The sequence below is a fragment of the Polypterus senegalus genome, chromosome 5 (assembly GCF_016835505.1).
Source record: "Polypterus senegalus isolate Bchr_013 chromosome 5, ASM1683550v1, whole genome shotgun sequence".
Classification (NCBI taxonomy): Eukaryota; Metazoa; Chordata; class Cladistia; order Polypteriformes; family Polypteridae; genus Polypterus; species Polypterus senegalus.
The window spans coordinates 132077563-132099251 of NC_053158.1; the positions used below are offsets into that span (position 1 = coordinate 132077563).

Genomic DNA, 21689 nt, shown 5'->3' on the forward strand with positions numbered 1-21689 from the left:
TAATGAATGTCGGAAAAAGAAAATGAACAAAAAAGAGCTACATATCATAAAAATCAAGAACAAAGAGAATCGTCCAATAAACGAAAAAGAAGAAAATATCCCGAACAATATGTGAAAAAAAAATGCAAAAAAGCAACGTTTACAGAATGTATGTTAGAGGATAAAGTAATTCATAATATTGTATTTGACAAGGCATTGATGTATCTTAATTTTTTTTATTTACCTTATATTGCATTTTTACTTTTTTATTTCTACTTTTTTCTACGTTTTATTATTCATTGGTATTTAAAATAGACAGTTGTAGTGAAATACTCAAGTAACTGGTTTTCTGTCTGTAATAGCTAAGGAAATAAATACAATTGCTTTCTCTAATGGAGAAGCGCCCCAACAACCTTCAAGCGGCTCAGCCATGTGATAGCAGGAGCCTATCACCCTCCCTCAGGGGATGGCAACCAAAGCAAGCTAGTTTAGTATTAGGAGATGGAGCTCAAACTCTAGCTAGTCTACACCCTGGAGCACCACATGACTGTCTTGTCTAATTGTGTGTCCAGTGGGGGGGTGCATGCTTCCTGAGAGTGTGTTCTTTTTAGAAATGCAGCTCATAGTCTGAACCTGAATATATATTGAAACAGTGCAGGGGTCATTCGGTGCTTTCATGGTGTTGTTGATGATTGTGATTCCATGTTTTGGTAGAGCACAGGAGGCATTCACATTGACTCTACAAAGAATACATTTGTGTAGTTGGGTCCAAGGCTTGAGGCATCTTGACAAGCTTTAAATACTCACACTATTAACATATTCAGTAAGCTATTTGTGATTAAATACCAGGTATGGGTAACTACCAATTAAGCTTTTTGGATATGCTATAAAGACTGTGCTCTTCTAAGACCCCAATATAGCATATTCTCTTTTGTGAACAACGTATCTGTTCTAATCACTTAAGGTCCGTGCCTGAAAGAATTGTCCTTGCTTCAGCTGTGTGCATGTATGCTAAACATAATTAGTTTCACAAGTCACAACATTATATAACTATTTTTTCAATTTTGGTTACATCGTGTCTCTTAATTAGGAATTTAGTCTTTTTTTTTGCTGCATTAGTTTTCTGAATTAGTAGTTACTGAATTCATAGTTTTGTAGCTCCTTTGCTTGTATAGGTTACCTTCTTTTTCAGAGTCTCTATGTTAAAAAAAAAAAATAATAATAATAAAATAAAAATCAAAAGTAACCTTTTGAACTAAGTTTTCTACAATAAAAGATAGCTTGTTCAGCTGGGAAGATTCTCTGCTGTATAAAATAATGATTGATTGGCATAAAAAACACCAAGATTGAAGTTAAATCACCAAGATGAAATCAGCCCACTTCCCAACATATGCCCTTACATTACCAGTAGGGTGCAGCACTGATGGCACAAATGCCTTAAAGGTTGCCTTAGGAAAAAAAGGTTATGAACCCATGATTATTTATTAGATGAACATGTAGCACTGTTACAAGTTCCTTTACCCTTCTCTATCTCATCTTTAAATGATGCAAGTAGTACCATAATGACAATAATTGATGTTTTTCAAGCTTACTGGCCTTGTGTTAAAGTAATTTTCTAGTTCCTTATTTAAGCAATTTAAGCAGTTCAGATAAAACAAAGTAAAGAAAAATATAGCTCAATTGGATCTTGTGTTAAAACTATTATTCTGGCATTTTCACCCTACAAGATGCTGTTGAGACAGTGAGTACTTGAAATTTCTTGGAGTGACTATCAGTAAAGTTGGCACAAAACTTTTCAGCTCTTGACAAAAATGCTCACTAGTGCCTTTAGCTCCTCAGATGTCTTAGAAAAGATTGCATTTCTCCATTTTCTTCTCACTAACTTCTGTGTATGCACAGTAGAGTCCAACGGCACCGACTGCACAAGTAGATTCAAGGAGAGTTTCTTTCAAATGTGTCTTTGTTGATATTGTATCCATTAATTGTACTATGTATACTATCGAGTATAAACACATGACAATAACCTTGAACTAAGAGCAATGACAAACACTTCTTACTTTGCTATGGTGCTTTTTTAACATGAATCACCATCTCAATGTGTTTTGCAAACTCAGTAAGTTACAACAGATTGTACATATATTTTTGACAACTGGAAAACAGGCAGGTTAAACTGATGAGTCAGATGTAGCAGATTTATTAATTAAGGTTGTAGAATATTTACCTCACTTATCTGATATGGCTATGGCTGATCATTTTTAACATGTCTGGACACCCAGAGTTGGACAGTATGCAAGAGAGATGTATACTGCAGCTACAAGTTATTTTATTTTGCATATTTTGGTCTTGTTCTACATATAAACTGTTTATTACATTCTTTTTGAGTACCATTATAAAATCAGCAGTACTGTGGTCATATTTATGCTACTAATCTTTGTTTAAGAATTATGTACATCTGCCATACAATGTGTTTGAAAGTAATACCTTTAAGGACCTCACTGTAGATATTCAATTTTTAGTTTAATAACTACATTTTTTAACTTGTTTATTCCATTAATTGGATGTAGGTTGCAGCAGCATTGGATAACACCATCATGTCATTAGCAGTATCGGCCTACAGGTAGTTGTCTTAAATTGTGATTTCTGTAGCTTAACCATTCCTTTTGCTTTTTATCCCATTAAATAGTTGTGGGGTGATGGTTCTTATCCCATGATTATACTTACTTACTTCAGCATATATAGAGTTTTATATGTACATTGTTTGGATGTAGGAGGAGAGAATTTAAAAGAGCATGGCAAGAATACAGTGGAGATAGAAATAAAAACAAGAATCTAACCCATGTTCCTGGATATTTTTAGGCACCAGCTTTGGACAATAATGTGTCACCCCATCCCAGTGACCATTCAAACACATTCCCTCAAGGCTAATTTGAAATCACCAGTCAACCTACCACGTGGAAAGAAAACTGGAGTACCTGGCAATAATCCATGTAGTCTCAAAGAAAATGTGCCAGGACCAAATAAACAATAACTGGGTGCAGGATTTAAAACCAAGATGAATGATCTGTGAGGCTGTGGCCCTAATAATTCTGTAACCATACTTCCTATCTTTAACATTTCTGGATTTAAAATGATCACACTCATTTCCATGGTTTTTAGACAGTGAACCAATATAATGGATTCTTCCATTTTATTATTAATATTTTTCTTTATTTTTGCTTAATTGGTAGGTAGATTTTCTACAATTAGTGATATGGAGCACTCTTTCTTATAAATATGCTGCAGTATAGACAGATAAAATGAAGTAGCAGCCTATCTTCCTACTATACTTTGCTTGATAATGAATATTTAAAGAAAATTATCCAAAACATTTAGTAGTTTGTCAGAATCGTAATAGTTATCATGAGTAAAATAGATAAAAAGAATCAAAAACTATTACCTTCTGCCCAAGGATTGAAAATGATGTAGACATCTCTTTCAGGTGCTCTGGGTGTTCTCCGTATACCATATGGCGTCATAACTGCTACGTACATTCGAAACTTTCCAACAATGCAGTCAGCATTTGGGCACAGAGATAAGGTGACTGAATTATTTTCGTTTTTAAGCAATGTACTTCTCCATTTTCCTTGTTCTTGTTCTTGTTCTGGCATTATAGGAATATAAGTTCCTTTGCTCACTTGAGGATAGCGACCTGATGAGCACAAAGTTTAGAATTATAGATTCTTATACATGGTCATTATGAAGTACAAAAAGAAATAACATTCTCAAAACTGGGTAATGAAGGGCCTATATAAGGTACAGGGTAGTAAGCAGATATGGACAGAGGTAAATAATGTGCATAAATAAGATCAATCAACAGTCATTGAAATGTACTGATGTTTACAGTTTAAGAGCAAATTAAAGTCACCAGTGCACCACTATAACAATACACCAACAAAAAAATTATAAAGAAATATAAGCATTAAGAACAACAAAGAAAAATAATACTATTAAATAATGCTGCAGAACATAGATTGATTGTAAGTGGAAGCCTGTTGTTAGAAGAAGAGCTATAAAATAAAAATATGGTTTTAATTCTCTCTTTGACATTGCACGTCATATTCATTGAGGAATTTGCTTGGACAAATGCCAGCATTACCACCTTGGCTTGAGTCGTATCTAATTTAAGGATCTAAAGACTGCCACTGCACTCAAATGAAATAGCTATGTAAGTATGAAATAAGACATTACGGCGTTCAATTTAATAACCTCAGCATGTAGAAGTGATGCATGTTAAGATGAGCTATGAGCAGCATATTTGTTTTCATTGTATCAGGTCTCTGAAATCAAAATTACCTGCCATTCAGATTGCTTTTTCACTTGTACTACACTCCGTAAAAACTGGGATATGCATATGGTTCTTCAAGTTATTTATTCTTTACAAAAAATCTCTCATTATAGGCAGACTTTATTTTACTGAAAATTCATCTAGCATTATATTGACAAATGTACTGTTCTGACACAATATTGTAGTACTAGTTCTTCAGCACTGTTCAAAATTGTTGAAGAGGCATGGTATTGCAGTGAATTCACTAACATATTGCATTACAGAAACTTCTGCAAGCATGTCCTGAAAGAACTCTTGTATCTATCTCATTATAACAACATGCTGCAGGGTTGATTGATGATGCCAGATTGCGATGGCGTGTGTGTTTGAATGTACAATGGGCATCTCTGTAACAGTAAATTCCTGCCCTGTCTCTGCTGCTGCCAATATAGGCTCTCTCAGAATACCCAATGAGATAATAAGACTACAAAAAAAATGAAACGGCAAACAAAAGTTACATTCAAATATAGTATTTAATGTAAGTCAAAAGACATTTACCTTTAAATACAGTATATAATGTATCTTTTTGATATTAGTTTATTCCCAAACCATTTCAATTCAGTTCAAGGTCACATTGGCCAAAGCCACCCTGGAAACATCCGATGCAAGACAGTTTCATGTAAACTTCCACTCACTCATATAAGGTCAACTTAGAGTCTCCAACCAGCCTGACAAGAATCTTTGGGACACAGAACGAAAGCAGGAGTATTTGGAGAAAAAAAATCAAAACTCATAATGGAAAATGGGAGAAATCCAAAGTGACAGTGAGTAGGCCAGGATTCACATTGTCATGGGTTATTTTAGTGTTACAATAAATCAACATTTATATTGTATATATGGAAAAATGGTATACACTTATAAGGGTTACCTTAATAGCATAAGAGTTCATTTAAAACTGGTGACTTGACTGTGCAGGTTCAATCCTTATTACAATAAGATGTAATCCTTGCTTACAATATGATGTCTGTCATAAGTCTACCCTTCACGTTTCAAGGGCATGTATTCCACCAGAATTTAAAAAGAAATTCTTCAGTCAAGGTAATAAAGATGCACCAAGATGATTAAGCAACTATTAATGGTAATTGAATGATAACTGAGATGACCTACACAGTTTAATGTTGATCCCTTGGTGGTAAGAGCTAAAATAAATGAATAGAAAATAGGTGATCTAGCCATAATCTGTATTGAAAAGTTTGACTAATTATCTCGAATGCATCAGAATTATTCTTGCGCATAAACAGGGTTGTCCAATATGACAAAAGGCAAAAGGTATTAGCAGCATGGGACAGGATGAGAGGCAGAGTGTTGGAAATGCACAATCGTAGATGGAGTATTCCTTTGCACAATAATATGGAAACATGAAAGTCACCAGCACAGTTAATTCTCTGGAATACTTAAATACAGGAAAACAGTCTGGAAGGAAGCATGTTTAATTCCATTAAGGTGCTTTAAGGCACTGCATGGGAATGCCCAATCATTGCCACTAGAATTCTGTTAGCAATTTGCAGCATGCAGCACAGAAGCTGTAATGACACCCAAGGTGATTAAAAGAAAATGTGATTATTGGTGTACTTTATCAAGAGCCCAGTACACTTTGGATTAGCAGCCACATACTATAGTTTTGTAAGAGATTTTCTGAATGGTTTAACTGACCACCCCTGACAGTTTTTCATTGGTACAATTTGTCTATCCCAAGGGAAACATAATTAGGTAAATATTCAAGTTTTTTTTTTTTTTTTTAAGTTAAAACATGGGTTTTATGCTATACAAATGACCAGGGTCAAATTTTCTCCACTCCATCATTAAAGTTTGAATAATATGTTCCTTTGAGGCAGGTAAGCTCACATGACATACATTAATCTTGCATTAAACAAATACATTTGCAAATGCATGGATATGTTTCACTGAAAATATAATAAATCCATATATATATATAATGCAAAGCTCGGTCACTCACCAACAAAATCACTGTTTACCATTTAGTTATAATGCTAAAATTAGGCAGGATTGTACATCTAGGTGAGTAGGTATCCACTACAAAAGGACATTTCCACATATCACTATTTAAGGGTAAAACAAACAAACAAAAAACATAAAATAGAAAAACTAAATACCACGGCAGTATCCCAGAATGACGTATCTTCAATTTTAAATTGTAGATGCTTATATTTTATTTTTTGCTCCAATAAACAAGATGAACTTAACACTTGCAATTCACATCAAATCATCTTCTCCTCCTAAATTGTACCAGTAACCTATCATCTTAAAACATCTGTATAAACAAAATAGAACAGCAGGAAATGCAAAGTAGGACTAGGAATTATCAAATTAGTTTACCTCTTGGTAAAGGGAGGACCGCAGAGGTATTGAAAAAAGATCACAAACTTTGAGCAAAGTCATCCATCGTGTGGGCAGCCAGTCAATCAAATGTGTGTAATATCACGTCTCGAAGCCCCACATGGAATTTTCACATAAAAATATGGCTTGTCCAATGGGCCAGAAACAGTAAAGACAAAAAGGACAGGAGAGGGCAAAGGCAATATCAGAAGAGAAGACCAAGACATGTGTGATCATTTCATCTGAACATCTGCGTCAACATCTTACGAATAACACTGATCGCTAAATCAAATGCCACCCCAGGACAACTTGCAATCCTTGACATTCTTCATAGGGTTTTTCTAAAGGTTATATATATATATATATATATATATATATATATATATATATATATATATATATATATATATATATATATATATATATATATATATATATATATACATACAGACTTTGCTATCTATATTTTCTTTTATACTTCCTTGTACTAGTGATATTATTTTTTAATAAATACCATGTTGCTTTTAAACTTCTATACTTTGTCATTATATCTTAGAGTGATTGAAGTAATAAAGTAAATATTAAGACCACCCAGAGCAATAGGAGGTTGACATACACTCTGTCCTGTGTGTTTTATCAGGCAATGGAGGGGAGCTGCATCCAACAGAAGGAACAGTACTTGTAAAAGTAAGACATCATTGGTTGGTAAATGGCAAGTAGCCAAGGATGTTGAGCCTTTGTATGTTTAAATATATTTCTGGAGAAGAAAGTAATATTTTGGTTTGAGATATATCTAAGACATTGTATGTTGTTTGTAATAATTATAAGTCTTGTAAAGTGGTAGGAAGTGATGGGCTATGCATTTGCCATTCATACAACACTTACAGTATGTGGTTAGGGTCTGTGTGTATTTGTTTATTTATGCATGTGTGTCTTAATCTTAAGGTGCAGGAGTAGGCCAGTCTGGTAAAGAAGCGGATGAGTTCACTTATCCATGGAAAACACATCTAGATCCTACAAGAAAACAAAGGTAATTCAAGGGTAATAGCACAATAATACATCCACAACATCTTAAAAATACTTTAATTGCTTTGGTTGAAATATAGAAAAAAGAAAATTAGCTGACCCATTTTTTGTCAATAATTGTTTTGTTTGTTGAGATTTATTAATAATATACTAACACAGTTGCTCTGTGCTGTGCTGATAGGAGACTTTTTACAAATGAAGTATGTAGCAGAAGTAACTGACAGGCATGCAAAGAGTAGCACTAGCCAATAGGTGAATGGTTGACTTAAGAATGAAGCAGTGTCCATGTACAGGAAGAAAGAAATATGGTCATGTTTAGAGTTTAAAGTCAAGTATGAAATTAAAGGAGAAATTTCAACAAAGCTCAATGGTTAGCAATCACACTATAAAGCGACAGTGAGACTGTAGGATGTTGTGGCTGTGAAAGGTGGTGTTGCTTCACTAGAAGCAAAAAGGTAGTGACAGAGAAATAGGGCATGCAGTGGCATCCTCAAAACCAACACAAGCTGGGAAATAGGGTATCCATAACTGTTTAAGAAGCCTCCATAACATAGAACTGGAAGTTATTTTCTTCCACTTAATGGACTAGGCAAAACAACCCTAAAAGTAAAAATATTCAATTCTTTGCATGGGTCGCATGCATGTGTAGCCAGTAACTGTCATTGCTGTTTGTAATAAGCTAAAGTAAAACACCATTCAGAGTTAGCATTTTGCCTTTGGCTACGGCAAAAAATAATATATATTTGAAAATATAGATGATGAAGAAATATTTGAGTCAATAATGTAAACAAGTCATGTTGTGCCATTTTCTAACCTGCTTAATCCAGACCATGGTCACAGTTGCTGGTGTCTATTCCAGCAACCATAGGGCATGACATAAACAAGTGAAAATCATAAACATCTAATAATAAAAATAACATATACTGTACTCAAATTTCACATTCTTACTGATAAACCATTTCAGTGGTTCAACAATACATTTTCTTCTAAAATTGTGTTTTTCAATGACCATTAACAAAAGCCAAGGAACTAGGTAAAGCAGAAAATGATCTAAAGTTTTACTTATGTGCAATCGTGTATAAGAGTAAGCAGCTGAAGTGAGCCAACAGTATTTCTCATTTGTCTGACACCTTTATTCACACCAGCTTACAACATTTCTTTTGCTTTTCCAATCAGAGGAAAGGCAGGTGAAGTGACCTGCTCATGGTCCCAGTATTCCAGTATCCCAGTATCCCAGTAGTAGGATTTTAACCCACAGCCAGGGGGTTTGGAGTTCTACGGCCAAAGCCTTAACCACTGCACCTCACTGCCTATCAATAATATTAGCCCTGGGTAAAAAAAATACAAGTACTTAGCTAGTATCTGATTAACTGATGGCACTATAAGTTAGGCCCATTGTCCTTCAAAATTTCCTGAGCATAGCTAGGCAACATAGCTAGTTTAGACATATAAATGAAATTTCATTTACAGGAAAGAATGTCTTGTTGGATGTATGTAAATGTATTCAGATTGAGAAGGAGAAAAGATTTTCTATTTCTACAAGTAAACTCAAAAAAAGCTATCAACTATGTAATAAAACATCTGTTCATTTTCTAAGCCTGCTTTTTTCATAGTAGGGATTGAGGAAAGTGGGAGCCTATCCCAGCTAGCATCTTGCACAATGCAGAAACAATCCCTGAACAGAGTACAATGGTGAAACACACACATCAACACCCAAATTTAGTATCAGTCCTCCTATCCTGCATGTCTTTGGATGGTGGGAGTTCCTTGAGGAAACATACGTTCAGAACATGCAGGGAGTACCCAAGGCTTAAACTCTTTTCCATGTTGCACTATGCCACCAAGTTATATAAATTCAAATTAGGAAACAAATCTTCACATTCTAATTATAACAAAAACATTCTAATTCTTCCAAATTATCTCACAAATCCTTGGGTTATGCAGGAACACTTCATGTTCTCTCAAGAAAATGTAACAATAAGAAAATATGGCCAACAATGAGAAACTAGTAGCATATTTGTACACATATGAGTATATTTTTGCTCAAGCTATGACACAAGCAGTATTATATATAGTGTAAGTGTATTGAGAAATGTCAAGAAACACAGTGAGAAAACCAATAAACTGAAATTGTTATTGCTGTAATCTGATTTTAATTTTCAGGCTTAAGTGAATTATATCAAGAAACCTAATCCATCTCCCTCTCCAAAACACTGGAAGGTTCATTGTTATTTATGTCATGCCATCCATTATGTATTTGAAGGCCGTGTTAGTCCAGTGTGTAATGGTTATACAGAATTAACAGCCAGTATTTAAGATTCATAGTTTCTCTGGGATAACCCAAAAAGTTTTTCTAGATTTGTTATCATTATCATAAGTCTTGTACATTTGTCAGGTTTTTATATTAAAGACTACTCACAACATGAGTGTCTTGCACAGCGTCATATAATGAGCCAGCTTGTAGTGTTAGAACTGGCAGTCATATGGCTTAAAGCCTCATGCATTGGCCCCTTTGCCTCACTACTTTTACCTATAAAGCCTGTATTTTAGGATGATGTATCTATTTTTTGCTAAGCTATTCATCCTAGCCAGTTACAATATTTCAGTGTTGCATACACTTTTAAAAATAATGCTTCCTTAATGTTACTTTACTAGGTTGTGTGGTTCCTAACAGAACTTGACAAAGAAGCATTTTATCCTTAGAAGGTTTTTTTTGCTTATTAAATTATTTCTTTTGGCTTTGAAAAGGTTCCTAATATGTGGACTAAATAAAAATATCTGATATCTAGTAGGCTATTTAGCTTGAAGCCAACAGATCAGGAATTCATGAACTTAGCCTGTGTTAGTATATGCAGCAAGAGTCCTTTTAAAACTATCAACCCATTGTGGTTTCACAAGTCTGTTATTATCTACTCACGGTTTTTTATGGAGCCTGTTACAGATCTAAATAAAAACTTCTTTCTGGATACTTCATCTTGATTATTCTTTTGGAAACCAGAAATTATTACCTGCAGTAGCAAAGAACTGCTTTGGTATCATTTTTGTTAAGAGTGTAGCTTGGATGATGCATTTAAATGCATTTATGCACAGTACAATGGCTGACCCTGTGTTCTGACCCCCAAAAGTCATGCGATAGGACAGTTTCCCCTCTGGGAGTAACAAAGTATATCAAATTAAAAAAATTAATAAATAGCAAAATTGTATTTGTGATTTGCCCTATCACAATTACTGGTGTTAGGAGGTGGCCAGTGTTATGACAAAGAGACTGAAGCAGAATAACAGAAGCATGTGCTTTGATCATTTTAGGAATAGTGAGTATGTAAGTGGGTGAACCATTCCTTCTTACAAATGGGGCTTTCACTGCTTTTAAAGTAGACCCTGTGGGAAAGTTAGAGCTTTACATCATTTTGTTTGATTATATTGTACCTTGTGTTGTTACTTAGGTGTTGCATACATTAAAATATATATTTTTTGACATATTTGACCATTAATCCTTGAGGGTGTAGAGGACCATCAAAATTACACAATTTATCTACAAAGATTTTAATGTTCCTAAAGGTCCCAATGACCTGAAGATGGCTTCGGGGTGCTAGTTACTTTAGGGGGTAAAGTAATAAAGTTGTTTGAGTGTACAGCTTAGCACACATTTGATGAAGGCTCACTACTAAATGATTATGTATCTAGCTATCCCTCATTTACATTTTTTGTGGAAATAACCTTTAACTTTTTCTTTGGTCTAAATCATGTTAAATTCTCACACTCACTTACATGTGACAGTGACTGCTAAGTCTGCACACTTTGTCTACTAGAGCATCAGATCTAATCGCCAGGCTGTCAGCCGAGTTATAGTGTAAACGCGGGAGGTCAGGCACCCGACTTTGCAAAAAAAGGAGACAGAACAGACCTTATCTGCCTTCAATTATCATGGGAAATGTAAGATCACTGGTAAATAAAATGAATAAGCTGATCAGTGCTGATCAGGAGCCAAAAGGAATACAAACTCAGCAGTCTCCTTTGGTTTACTGAGACATGTCTTAGAGCTGAAACTACGGACTCCACGTTTGAATTGGATGGACTTAAATTGTACAGGTGGACAGAAGCAGGAGGGAAAGTGGCAAGAAGAATGGCAGACTTGCCATTTTTGTGTATGAAAAATAGTGCAATCCCAAATACATTACAATTAAAGCACATGCATGCCTTTCTGAAGGATGCCTTTAAAAACATTGACCCTAGCTGTGGAAAACATCTTTTGTGGTCCCAGTGCCAAAGAAAGTGCATTCCAGTGATTCCAAGGACTTCAGGTCACTTGATGTTACTTCATTCATCATGAAGACCTTTGAAAGGCTGGTCCTAAAACAGCTACAGCCCCCAGTTTCTGAACATCTGGATCCTCTGCAGTTTGCCTATCAGGCACATACTGTATAGGTATGGAGGTATCTACATCTCATCAGAGCCTATTCCTATTTTGTCAAAGCTGGTATCACAGTAAGGATAATGTTCTTTGATTTTCAAGTGCTTTAAACACCATTACTCCTCATCAACTGGGGAAAAAAGGTCAAAGTGCTTTGAATCTTGATGGTTCCACAATCTCCTGGATCATGGACTACCTTGATCAACAGACAGCAGATTGTGAGACTGAGGGACTGTGTGTCAGAAATGGTGGTGTCTAATACTGAAGCACCTCAGGGAACTGGCCTGTCTCCCTTCCTGTTCTATATGTCAGCACAATATCAGCACTTACTATCTACAATACTTAAATTTTCAGATGCCTGAAAAGCATTAAGAATGGAGAGTCAGAGTACATGAAAGTCATGGAGGACTTCGTTTTGTGGTGCAGGGACAACAACTTGCAGCTTGACATCTGCAAGACAAACAACCAGGTGATGGATCTCAAAAGTGCCAAAAAGCCCATGAGACCTGTCATCATTCTGGGATAGGACATGGAAGTGGTGTACAGCTACAAGTACCTGGGGGGTCACATAAATAACAAATTGGACTGGTTTGAAAACATTGTGGCACTATACAAGAAGGGCCAGAGTAGACTGTACTTGCTAAGGAGACCCTGTCTTTTGATGTATGTAGCAAGCTGCTGGAAATGTTTTACCAGTCCGTAGAAGCCATATTGGTGTGCTACGCTGCAGTTTAATGGGGAAGAAACCTGAACACAAAAATTGCACAATTATCAGGAATGCCTGCTTTATCACAGGGTGGACCCAGAACACACTGGAAGCTGTTGTGGAAAAGAGGATGATGGCAAAATTGGATCCAATAATGAAAAATCGCCTCCATTCCCTGCAGGAGGTGTTCTCTTTGAGCACTTTTAGCCACAGGCTCATTCCACCATGGTGTGCTAAGAAGCAACTCTGGGGGTCTTTTCTGCCCTCTGCTATCCATCAATTCAATGCTTCCACCCAATGTACTCATTATGTTTGTTTATTGATTGATTGATTGATTGGATGTATTGTTTTTCCTGTTAGTCTGTATTCTTGTTTTTTTTTTTGTTTCTGTTGCTGTATGCACTTAAATTTCCCCATAGGATTAATAATAAATGGTAAAGTTTATCTAATCTATTTTAATCTAATATTGTTACATTGTAAGGCACTGATACATACACAATAACATGGTAACAAAGTAGAAGTTGAAACTATAAGAGCCAGCACCACTTCACCATCCTTGGTGCCTGACTTGAATTTGCAATAACAGACAAGCCTGTCACCTTAACTAATGATACATTTTTTCAGTTATTTGTACTATTTATGTGAAGTACAAAGTCAAGAACCAGACTTTCTACTTACAGATCTTCAAAATAAACATTTCTAAACTGCCTGAAGGTGAAAACATACCAGTGATAATGACTAAAATCTGGGGTAGTATTGATTTTCTATTTACTGCCTTGAAGATCTGTCTTTTTCATGCTGAATTGCTTTTTCTTGAAATTTAACAAAGATGGAAGTTAGTTATTCACGCTTTTGATATCTATTATATTTTTGTTTATCTTTCCAGTCTCTATACATTTTACAAAAGCTCTTCAAATTTATATTTGTAGATGCATTTAAACCAAATGTACTTTAAAATGAATTTGCAATGATAAATTCCATAATAGATCATCAGCTATTTTGCATTATGCAGATATTAAAATAAATTAAAAACTGTCATATTTATATTTCATAAAACACCTGCATAAATAAGGTCACACAGACAATCTCCACTCTGAAAGGTAAACCCAAGTACTCCACAGCAAAGCTAACCAGTATGCCTCTTTTTTTTTTTTTTTTTTTTTGCAAATATGGTCATGCATGCATTTATTCATTCATTCATTTACAAGACCATCTTAGTCCAAAAACATTTTGTAGGCAGCTGAAGCCTATGCAATAGGATTAGCCACACGAAAGGAACTATAACTGGGTCTGGGCATTAGTTTATTGCAGGGCATACAGGTAGTCCCACTCATAGGTGGTTAACTTACAGTTGGCAAACAAATTGCCTGCACATCTTTAAGAGAGTAAAGCAGAATGTATAACAATGAATAGACAGTGAATTAGAATTTGAAAATGGGATTCTGGAGCACATTGTCGGCTTCTTTCTATTCCTGGTGTTTTAAACACAAAAATAAATCAAACTATAATTTGGTTGCTCTATTAATTACCATAAGGTTTCCACATTTTTTGCACAATGTGAATAATATCTATAAAAATATTTTTTTATTCCCTGTTAAAAATAATTATCTATTGGATTGTTGACCAAAGTGACTATTGTTTTCACCAGGATAAACTTAAAAATTATTGTATGCTCACCAGTGGTTGTATGCATTTTGGTATGGTCTGTTATACCAGGTAATTTCATTGCTATTGTCCTTAGTAACAGACGGAGTCAACATAATTATGAAGTTTTATTTGGCATATCAATAGTATGACATATAATGGGAGATATTTTCTTTAAAAACAAAAAAAACAAAAACAGTGTTTTAACCTTTTTGATTTGCTGCAAAATGTAATTATTTCATTGTTTTGGGGCAGTTTAATAAACCTGTTTCATTCTTTTCCTGAATCTACTCAGGTCTTTGTAAGAACACCAGGATGTCCTGACAACATGAAGTGCATGACTGAAGACAGCCCAGGGTAGGTTGCCAGTCAATTGTAGGGTGCATACACTCACTCATACCACCCCAGTTTCTAGTCACCAATCAAAGTATTTTTCTGATCTTTTGGATATGAAGAAAAACTTAAATATGCAGAGTAAAAACTCTAGGATTTGAACCCAGCTTTCTGGAACTGTGAGACAATAGCACAGGCGCTAGAGCAACATGTCCTTCACCTTTTAAATAAGCCATAAATTTAAAAATGAATAATAATTTTGACATACTCTTTGCAAATAAATAACTATCAAATGTTGACTTTTAATATCATCTCCAAATTGTTACAAATAAGTACAGTGACCTGAGATTTATCAAAATGACAGTCTCTCTTCATTATTGTTTATCTTGTGTTATTACTTGGAGGCTGGCGACAACGGTATATCTTTGTAAAATCACAATTGATAGCTGGTACTCATTCTATGCCATTCTGAATAAGTATCTGCAGTGTGACTTTGTTATTAACACAGACAAGATATAAAGCCAGAAGGCTCAAATAAGTGAAACTAGGTTGTGCTTAGTTGAGATTTCCACTTCATGTTCCTGAACATACCAGCATATTTTCTTGGGATTCATTCTTTTCAGCACATATTTCTTTCTCAGCAAAGTTCTGAAATTAATAAGTAATGATTATATTGCTCATTCTGTTACCATGCTTTCGAAATATAATCAATGAACTGCAAAAATATAATTATTAATAAATTTCTAAAAGGTAATAAATCATTAATTCATTAAAAGTTGGATCTTCTAATCTTCTGATATGTTATGTACAGTAGATATTTCCATTTCTTAGTATAAACTATTATGAATGCATAGATGTTTGTCCAGTAGGTAAATATGAATGCAAAGATTTGTGGTCCCACATAGGAAGAAAAAACCCAGTTCAGCAAAAGTTATGAATCAGGATCAGGTTAGAGAGAGATGGGTTATTGTAACTGGAAATATGTGTGTGTGTTGTGGGGCTGAATAGAGAATTAAAGAACCAGGGACCATCATAATTACTCATTAGATGAGGGACTGCAATTTGGAGACTGCTTTCTCTCTAATAGACAGCCAGACAGTACACAAAGGGAGTGCTATGGGAGTACTAAAAGCCCAGAAGAAGTCCTGTGCTTCTTTGCCCTTTACATGAAATGGTTAAGTGTCAGGTCATACAATGCACCCATATATGAAAAGGAGGCCATGTTTCATACTGCTTAAGAGTTTTGAAGGAGGTGACCTCTGATTTCGAAAATGAACCAGATCTTTTGTATGATTAGTCATCCTATGTTGAGAATATTCCAAATTTCAAATGGGAGGCAGAAGGTTTAAGCTCATGTGACAGGAAAGAAGACTTTGACCTGGTAAGAAGGAGAGAAGCAATTGAAATGTAATATGGGATGAGAAGATTAGCTGCCACTTTTGTGAAATGGAAATCCTTTTAACATGGGTCAGCACGAGGGGTTTATGTTCACTGACATTTCTATAACTTTTTTTATTAGTGCTTCATTCACACCTTTATTTGAATGCCCAGTCTAAATTGTTTCACAGAGTGCTTGCCATCCCCAACGCAAATGAATAGCAAGCTTTCACTCTGTGATGGACTGGTGCCCTGTTCAGGTTTTGTTCCTGCTTTGCACCCTATCCTAGCTGAGGTAGGCTCAAGCACTGCTAGGACCCTGGTTTGCATTAAGCGGGTTAAAAAATTATATGACAATGTTATTATTAGGTAATTACGTGGAGTTGATTATGGTTGCAGTTTGCACTTTTTCAGCATTTAGTATTAATGTTTACTGTCTTTTCACCAGGCTGATGTCTTGACCACTGAGCCTGGTGTTCTTTCTGTTAAGATAACATGGCCTTAATAGAATTTCCTAGTTTTGAACTTTCTTGTGGTTTTGTAAATGTATTAAACATGATCATAAATTAAACATTAAAAGCAATATTAGCCAAACTTTGAGATTTTATTTTTGACTGCTACATCATGAGAAGAGTTTGTTCTGTACTGTGCAAAAAGCTACTGACAGAGTATTTTGCAATGGACTGGCCAAGAAATTAATAATTAAAACTTTCTTGATAAATACCTAGCTTTGTCTAATTGAAATGGGAGTTCAATGAGGAATCTGCTTAAAAGAGTAATGAACTAAGCATTTAATAAATAGAAGAGCATTGCCTGTGTCTTCCTCTCTGGCCATACCACTATACACCCATGGGAACCAGCCGGGAGGAGCAAACAAAATGAAATACACCCAACCTTCCAAGCAGGAGCACTAAAGGCATTCTCTTCATATTGTGGGAGGCACACTTTAAAGACCAGGCTGCCTAAAACTGCAGTGAAATAAGAAACATTCAAGAAATTAATTTAATGAGGCACTCAGTCGTGTCTCAATATAATCCAAATCAGTTGTTGCCGAAGAAAACCATGTTTTGGGGGTAAAAAACAGACAAAAAAAAAACCTAATAAAATGGCATTCTTTGATTCTGTTATGTTAGAAAAATATCCAAGACTGTTATCTTTCTTAAAAAAAATGTTTACATCAAATAAATTAAGCACAAAATAGCATTTGTGTTTAGCATGACTAAGTGAGTTTGTTTCCCTGGTTATGCAGGCACTATTCTATCATTAACTTCATTGGATGAAAGGGTAAATTATGTATAGGCAGGTAATTTGTTTGTATTTAGTTTTATGAAAAATTGATCAACTTTTAACAGTAAGATTATTATCTGTCAACTTATAGAAACTGTTATTGTTCCCCTGAATTCCCGTGTCTGGAGCTCTTTTGCCTAACGCCTGGATGCCCAACCTTGCAAACGAAAAGGATGGATTGGTTGAAAGGTTTCTATTCCAGAAAACCAATATTTTCAATTAAGTATAATTATGTTAATAAGATTTTTCAGTTATTTTCCTTTTCCACTTTATTACGGCAGTATTCATTACTGAAACTTCAGTAATAATGAAAAAGTCTGAATTAACGTAAGCTGTTCTATTTCAGGGTGTCCATAAAAATGTGTAATTTTTCACCATTTCGTGGAGGCCAATAGAAGTCTAGATCCATAGTAAAGGATCAAAAATATTATATTTGTAATCACTGCCCTTGAAACTGTCTAAAACAGCGCTCGACATGCTTACATCTAAAATGTGCCATTTTTAATCTTCTGGGAGTGGTACCTAGATGGCTAGGTCCACTGGTATCAAATCAAACAACAAAAAATGTATCATTCATGACCAGCAACTTTAAATAGAATAAAATGAGACTCCACATGCCTATACTACTGATTCCCATTTTTTCACTTTTGTGAAATGGAGTACATTTGACCCCATTTGTAGTCCTTCTGTTCATTTTTGCTGAAGACAACTATTGATTTACTCTTTATCATAAGGATGTTATTTTCTGCACAAAATATGAGGGTTTTTCAAGGTTAGAGGGCCAAAATATGGGGGAATCCCAATTTCACCCTATTGCATACCTTTACTTCATGACACGTTAACTGGTATATCATATGTGGGGGTTTTCTTGTACAGGTGAGTCAGGAGGTGCCGGACAAAAAAAAGTGAAATGATTTCAAAGTATTCAAGTAATTCTTATGAACTCCATAAAATACTTTAATGGTGGAATAAAACAACTGTTCTTGGGTTCAAATACTACTCCAGTCACTTTCTCTTCAGAGATTATACAAATATATTCATATTCTTTGAGATTTTCCTCAAGAACTTCATTTTAAATGAATTTTTGATTTTAAGTTGATATCAATGTGTGCGAATTGTCACCAGCCTTCTGACGAGCTAGAATCATTTTCAAGATTGTTTCTTGCCTTGAGCCTAAAGCTGCCAGGATAGGCTTTAGCACCTTGTAATCCTGTAATGAAGTAATGGAATTTGTAAAATTGGAAGGATAAATGGACAAATATATATCTATAATATATCAGTATTTTCTTGATTTTTTTCAAATAGCCTGCCTTTCAAACAACAGAAAATGTTCCATTTACACTCAAAAACCACATTAGAATTCAGCTGGCATTACCCCATTCCTATAAAGACATTTTAATCTAGTTTTACGGTCGCTTGAGGGCACTCAAAATATATACTTTGTCTTTCAACAGAGCCTCTAAGCCCTTATCAAGTCAATCTGATTCCCATAATTAATGCAAGACACATTCAGCTGTATTCTGGTTACTACAGTAATATATTGAAACAATGATTCTGAAAGAGACAAAGAATAGAGGCTTTCCGAACTATATATAGTTTTATTAAAATGTGACTTTCTAAGTGTAAAGGCTTCCTTCAAAAGAAGATGCAAAATATGCACATGTTGGGACTTAATGGACACTTTTCAGTGTAGAATCATACTTAAAAGCAGCTTAGACATATTGTGCATGTAAAAACAACTATATAAACAGTCTTCAAATACCACTCAATTTCCCTTTAGAAAATAAGATTGCCCTTCTCTGTATGATTGGAGAGATTCTTAGGAGAAGAGAATCTTCTCCTTTGTGGTTCCACAAATCATGTGGAAAATGTATTTAGCTTGTGCTCTGATCTTCAAAGAGATATTTTTATTATGAAAGCAAAATGCATGTAGCAATGAAAAATGTTATTATTATCAGCACAGGTGTTTTTAGATTGCCATTTATTAACTGAGTCTAGGAAGAACCCAGGCAGTCACAGCAAAGACATATACCTGTATATGTAATTATATATGCTTCTGCTTGATAGATTTTATTACATTTTCATAGTCAGTGATTGAGAGGGTCTCATGACATTGAAGGAGTCACTCAGAATATTAACAACATTTTGCCACACAGAAATTGATTCAGGCTATTGAAATCCAAACAGGTTGCTAGGAAACTAAGGCCATGAAGTAGAATGTACCTTAAGTTAGATTAAGGCACTGGAACTTTTCGAAACTGCCACACAAGGCCATGAAGGAGACCTGTGGAAGCAGGAGTAATAGTTTTGAGCAGTTTCTGTCTGCTTGAAAATTCTGGGTATTTTTCTGCCTTCTAGGATTATGGTAGTTTAGCTGTTTGTAGTCAGTGAAGTAGAGAGCTAAAGGAAAAATAAAGCCCATGTTCATAGTTGTATATTGTATTTAGCACTACACTAATGCATGCCTCAAGTGACGTGGTATGTAATGAGAGTTTTAAAGTCCACTGCCATTACGTGTTGCTAAGTACCGGAGGCCTAGTACAGTGTGCCACTTCTGCTTATTGTGCCCAGTGTGATTATACTCATTACATCGTCACCTCTGCTTTTATGTTCACTATGTACTTACTGTATATATTTGTGCATTGCAAGTAAAGCACTGTAAATTGTATGGCATTATTATTATTATTATTAATTATACAGTACTACCACATCACAGCCCAAACCACTTAAAAATGATTACAAATATAACACAAAAAAACTCAAAATAACCAAAAAAAAATCAAACTACTAAGAAGCATTATGCAATATGTATAATACAGTAATCCCTCGCTATATCGCGCTTCGACTTTCGCGGCTTCACTCTATCGCGGATTTTATATGTAAGCATATCTAAATATATAACGCGGATTTTTCGCTGCTTCACGGGTTCTGCGGACAATGGGTCTTTTTACTTCTTGTACATGCTTCCTTAGTTGGTTTGCCCAGTTGATTTCATACAAGGGACACTATTGGCGGATGGCTGAGAAGCTAACCAATCAGAGCATGCAGTTAAGTTCCTGTGTGCTGAATGGCTCAGCGACGGAGCGCCGAATTCAATTCCGTGGCGTTAACCAGGAAGTCTCGTCTCGCTCATTCAACATCAACGTGTTTCGCTGTGTAAAGAGTTAACTTTTGTGCTCTTTTTTGTTTATCTTTGTGCATAGTCAAGCCCTTCATTATGGCTCCAAAACGATCTGCTCCTGCGGTGGTGTGCTGGGGTGGCAGCATAAAGATGAAAGACGCCTCACGCCTGGACAAACTTGTTAAGAAGGCAGGCTCTATTGTAGGAGTAAAGTTGGACAGTTTAACATCTGTGGCAGAGCGACAGGCATTAAGCAAACTCCTGTCAATCATGAAGAATCCACTGCATCCACTGAACAGTGTCATCTCCAGGCAGAGGAGTAGCTTCAGTGACAGACTTTTGTCACTGTCCTGCTCCACTGACAGACTGAGGAGATCGTTCCTCCCCCACACTATACGACTCTTCAATTCCACCCGGGGGAGTAAATGCTAACATTACTCAGTTATTGTCTGCTTTTTTTATTTTTATTTTTTTCATTTTTATTACTATTTAATTTAATATTGTTTCTTTGTTTCTATACTGCTGCTGGATTATGTGAATTTCCCCTTGGGATTAATAAAGTATCTATCTATCTATCTATCTATCTATCTATCTATCTATCTATCTATCTATCTATCTATCTATCTATCTATCTATCTATCTATCTATCTATCTGTCTGTCTATCTATACTGCTTCAGAGGCCATGCCCAAGCACCAACAGAAGATGCTAACGATTGCCGAAAAGGTAAGTTTTGGATATGTTGAAGGAAGGAAAAAGCTACACAGCTGTAGGACGCCATTAAGGCACCAATGAGTCCACGTTTCTTTTTATTTAAAAAGTAGGAAAGGAATACAAGATCTACGGCCGCAGTGTCCTTTTAACCAGGGAGCAAAACGAGTTGTAAGTGAACGTAATAAGGCAGTAGTCCGGATGGAATCTGCTTTAGGGATTTGGATTGATGACTGCCGGAAGAAGAACAACGGCGGTGCTACACAGTCGCCTGAAGAGGCTCCTTTAGAAGAGCTGTAATGCTCACCTTTGTTGTCCAGTAAAACTAAACTCATTGTTATCGGACAAGTCGTCGTTGTTGGTGAGTAACCATAATTAACTTTCTATGTACAGTA

At 35.4% G+C, this 21689-nt stretch overlaps 1 protein-coding gene across 2 annotated transcripts in view; it reads right to left on the minus strand.

Annotated features, from left to right (window-relative positions):
• Positions 1-21689, minus strand: part of LOC120529507 (coagulation factor XIII A chain-like) — a 255609-nt gene that overhangs the window by 188800 nt on the left and 45120 nt on the right. Inside the window, exons 1-2 of one of the 2 annotated variants that reach the window (XM_039753363.1) lie at positions 6680-6933; positions 3416-3667 (exon numbers count right to left, since the gene is read on the minus strand). In XM_039753363.1, coding sequence (XP_039609297.1) covers positions 3416-3626 — 211 coding nt within the window. In that variant the 5' untranslated portion in view covers positions 3627-3667; positions 6680-6933. Of the gene's footprint in view, positions 1-3415; positions 3668-6679; positions 6934-21689 lie in introns of those variants that run through there. The other variant, XM_039753362.1, reaches the window with a different exon arrangement.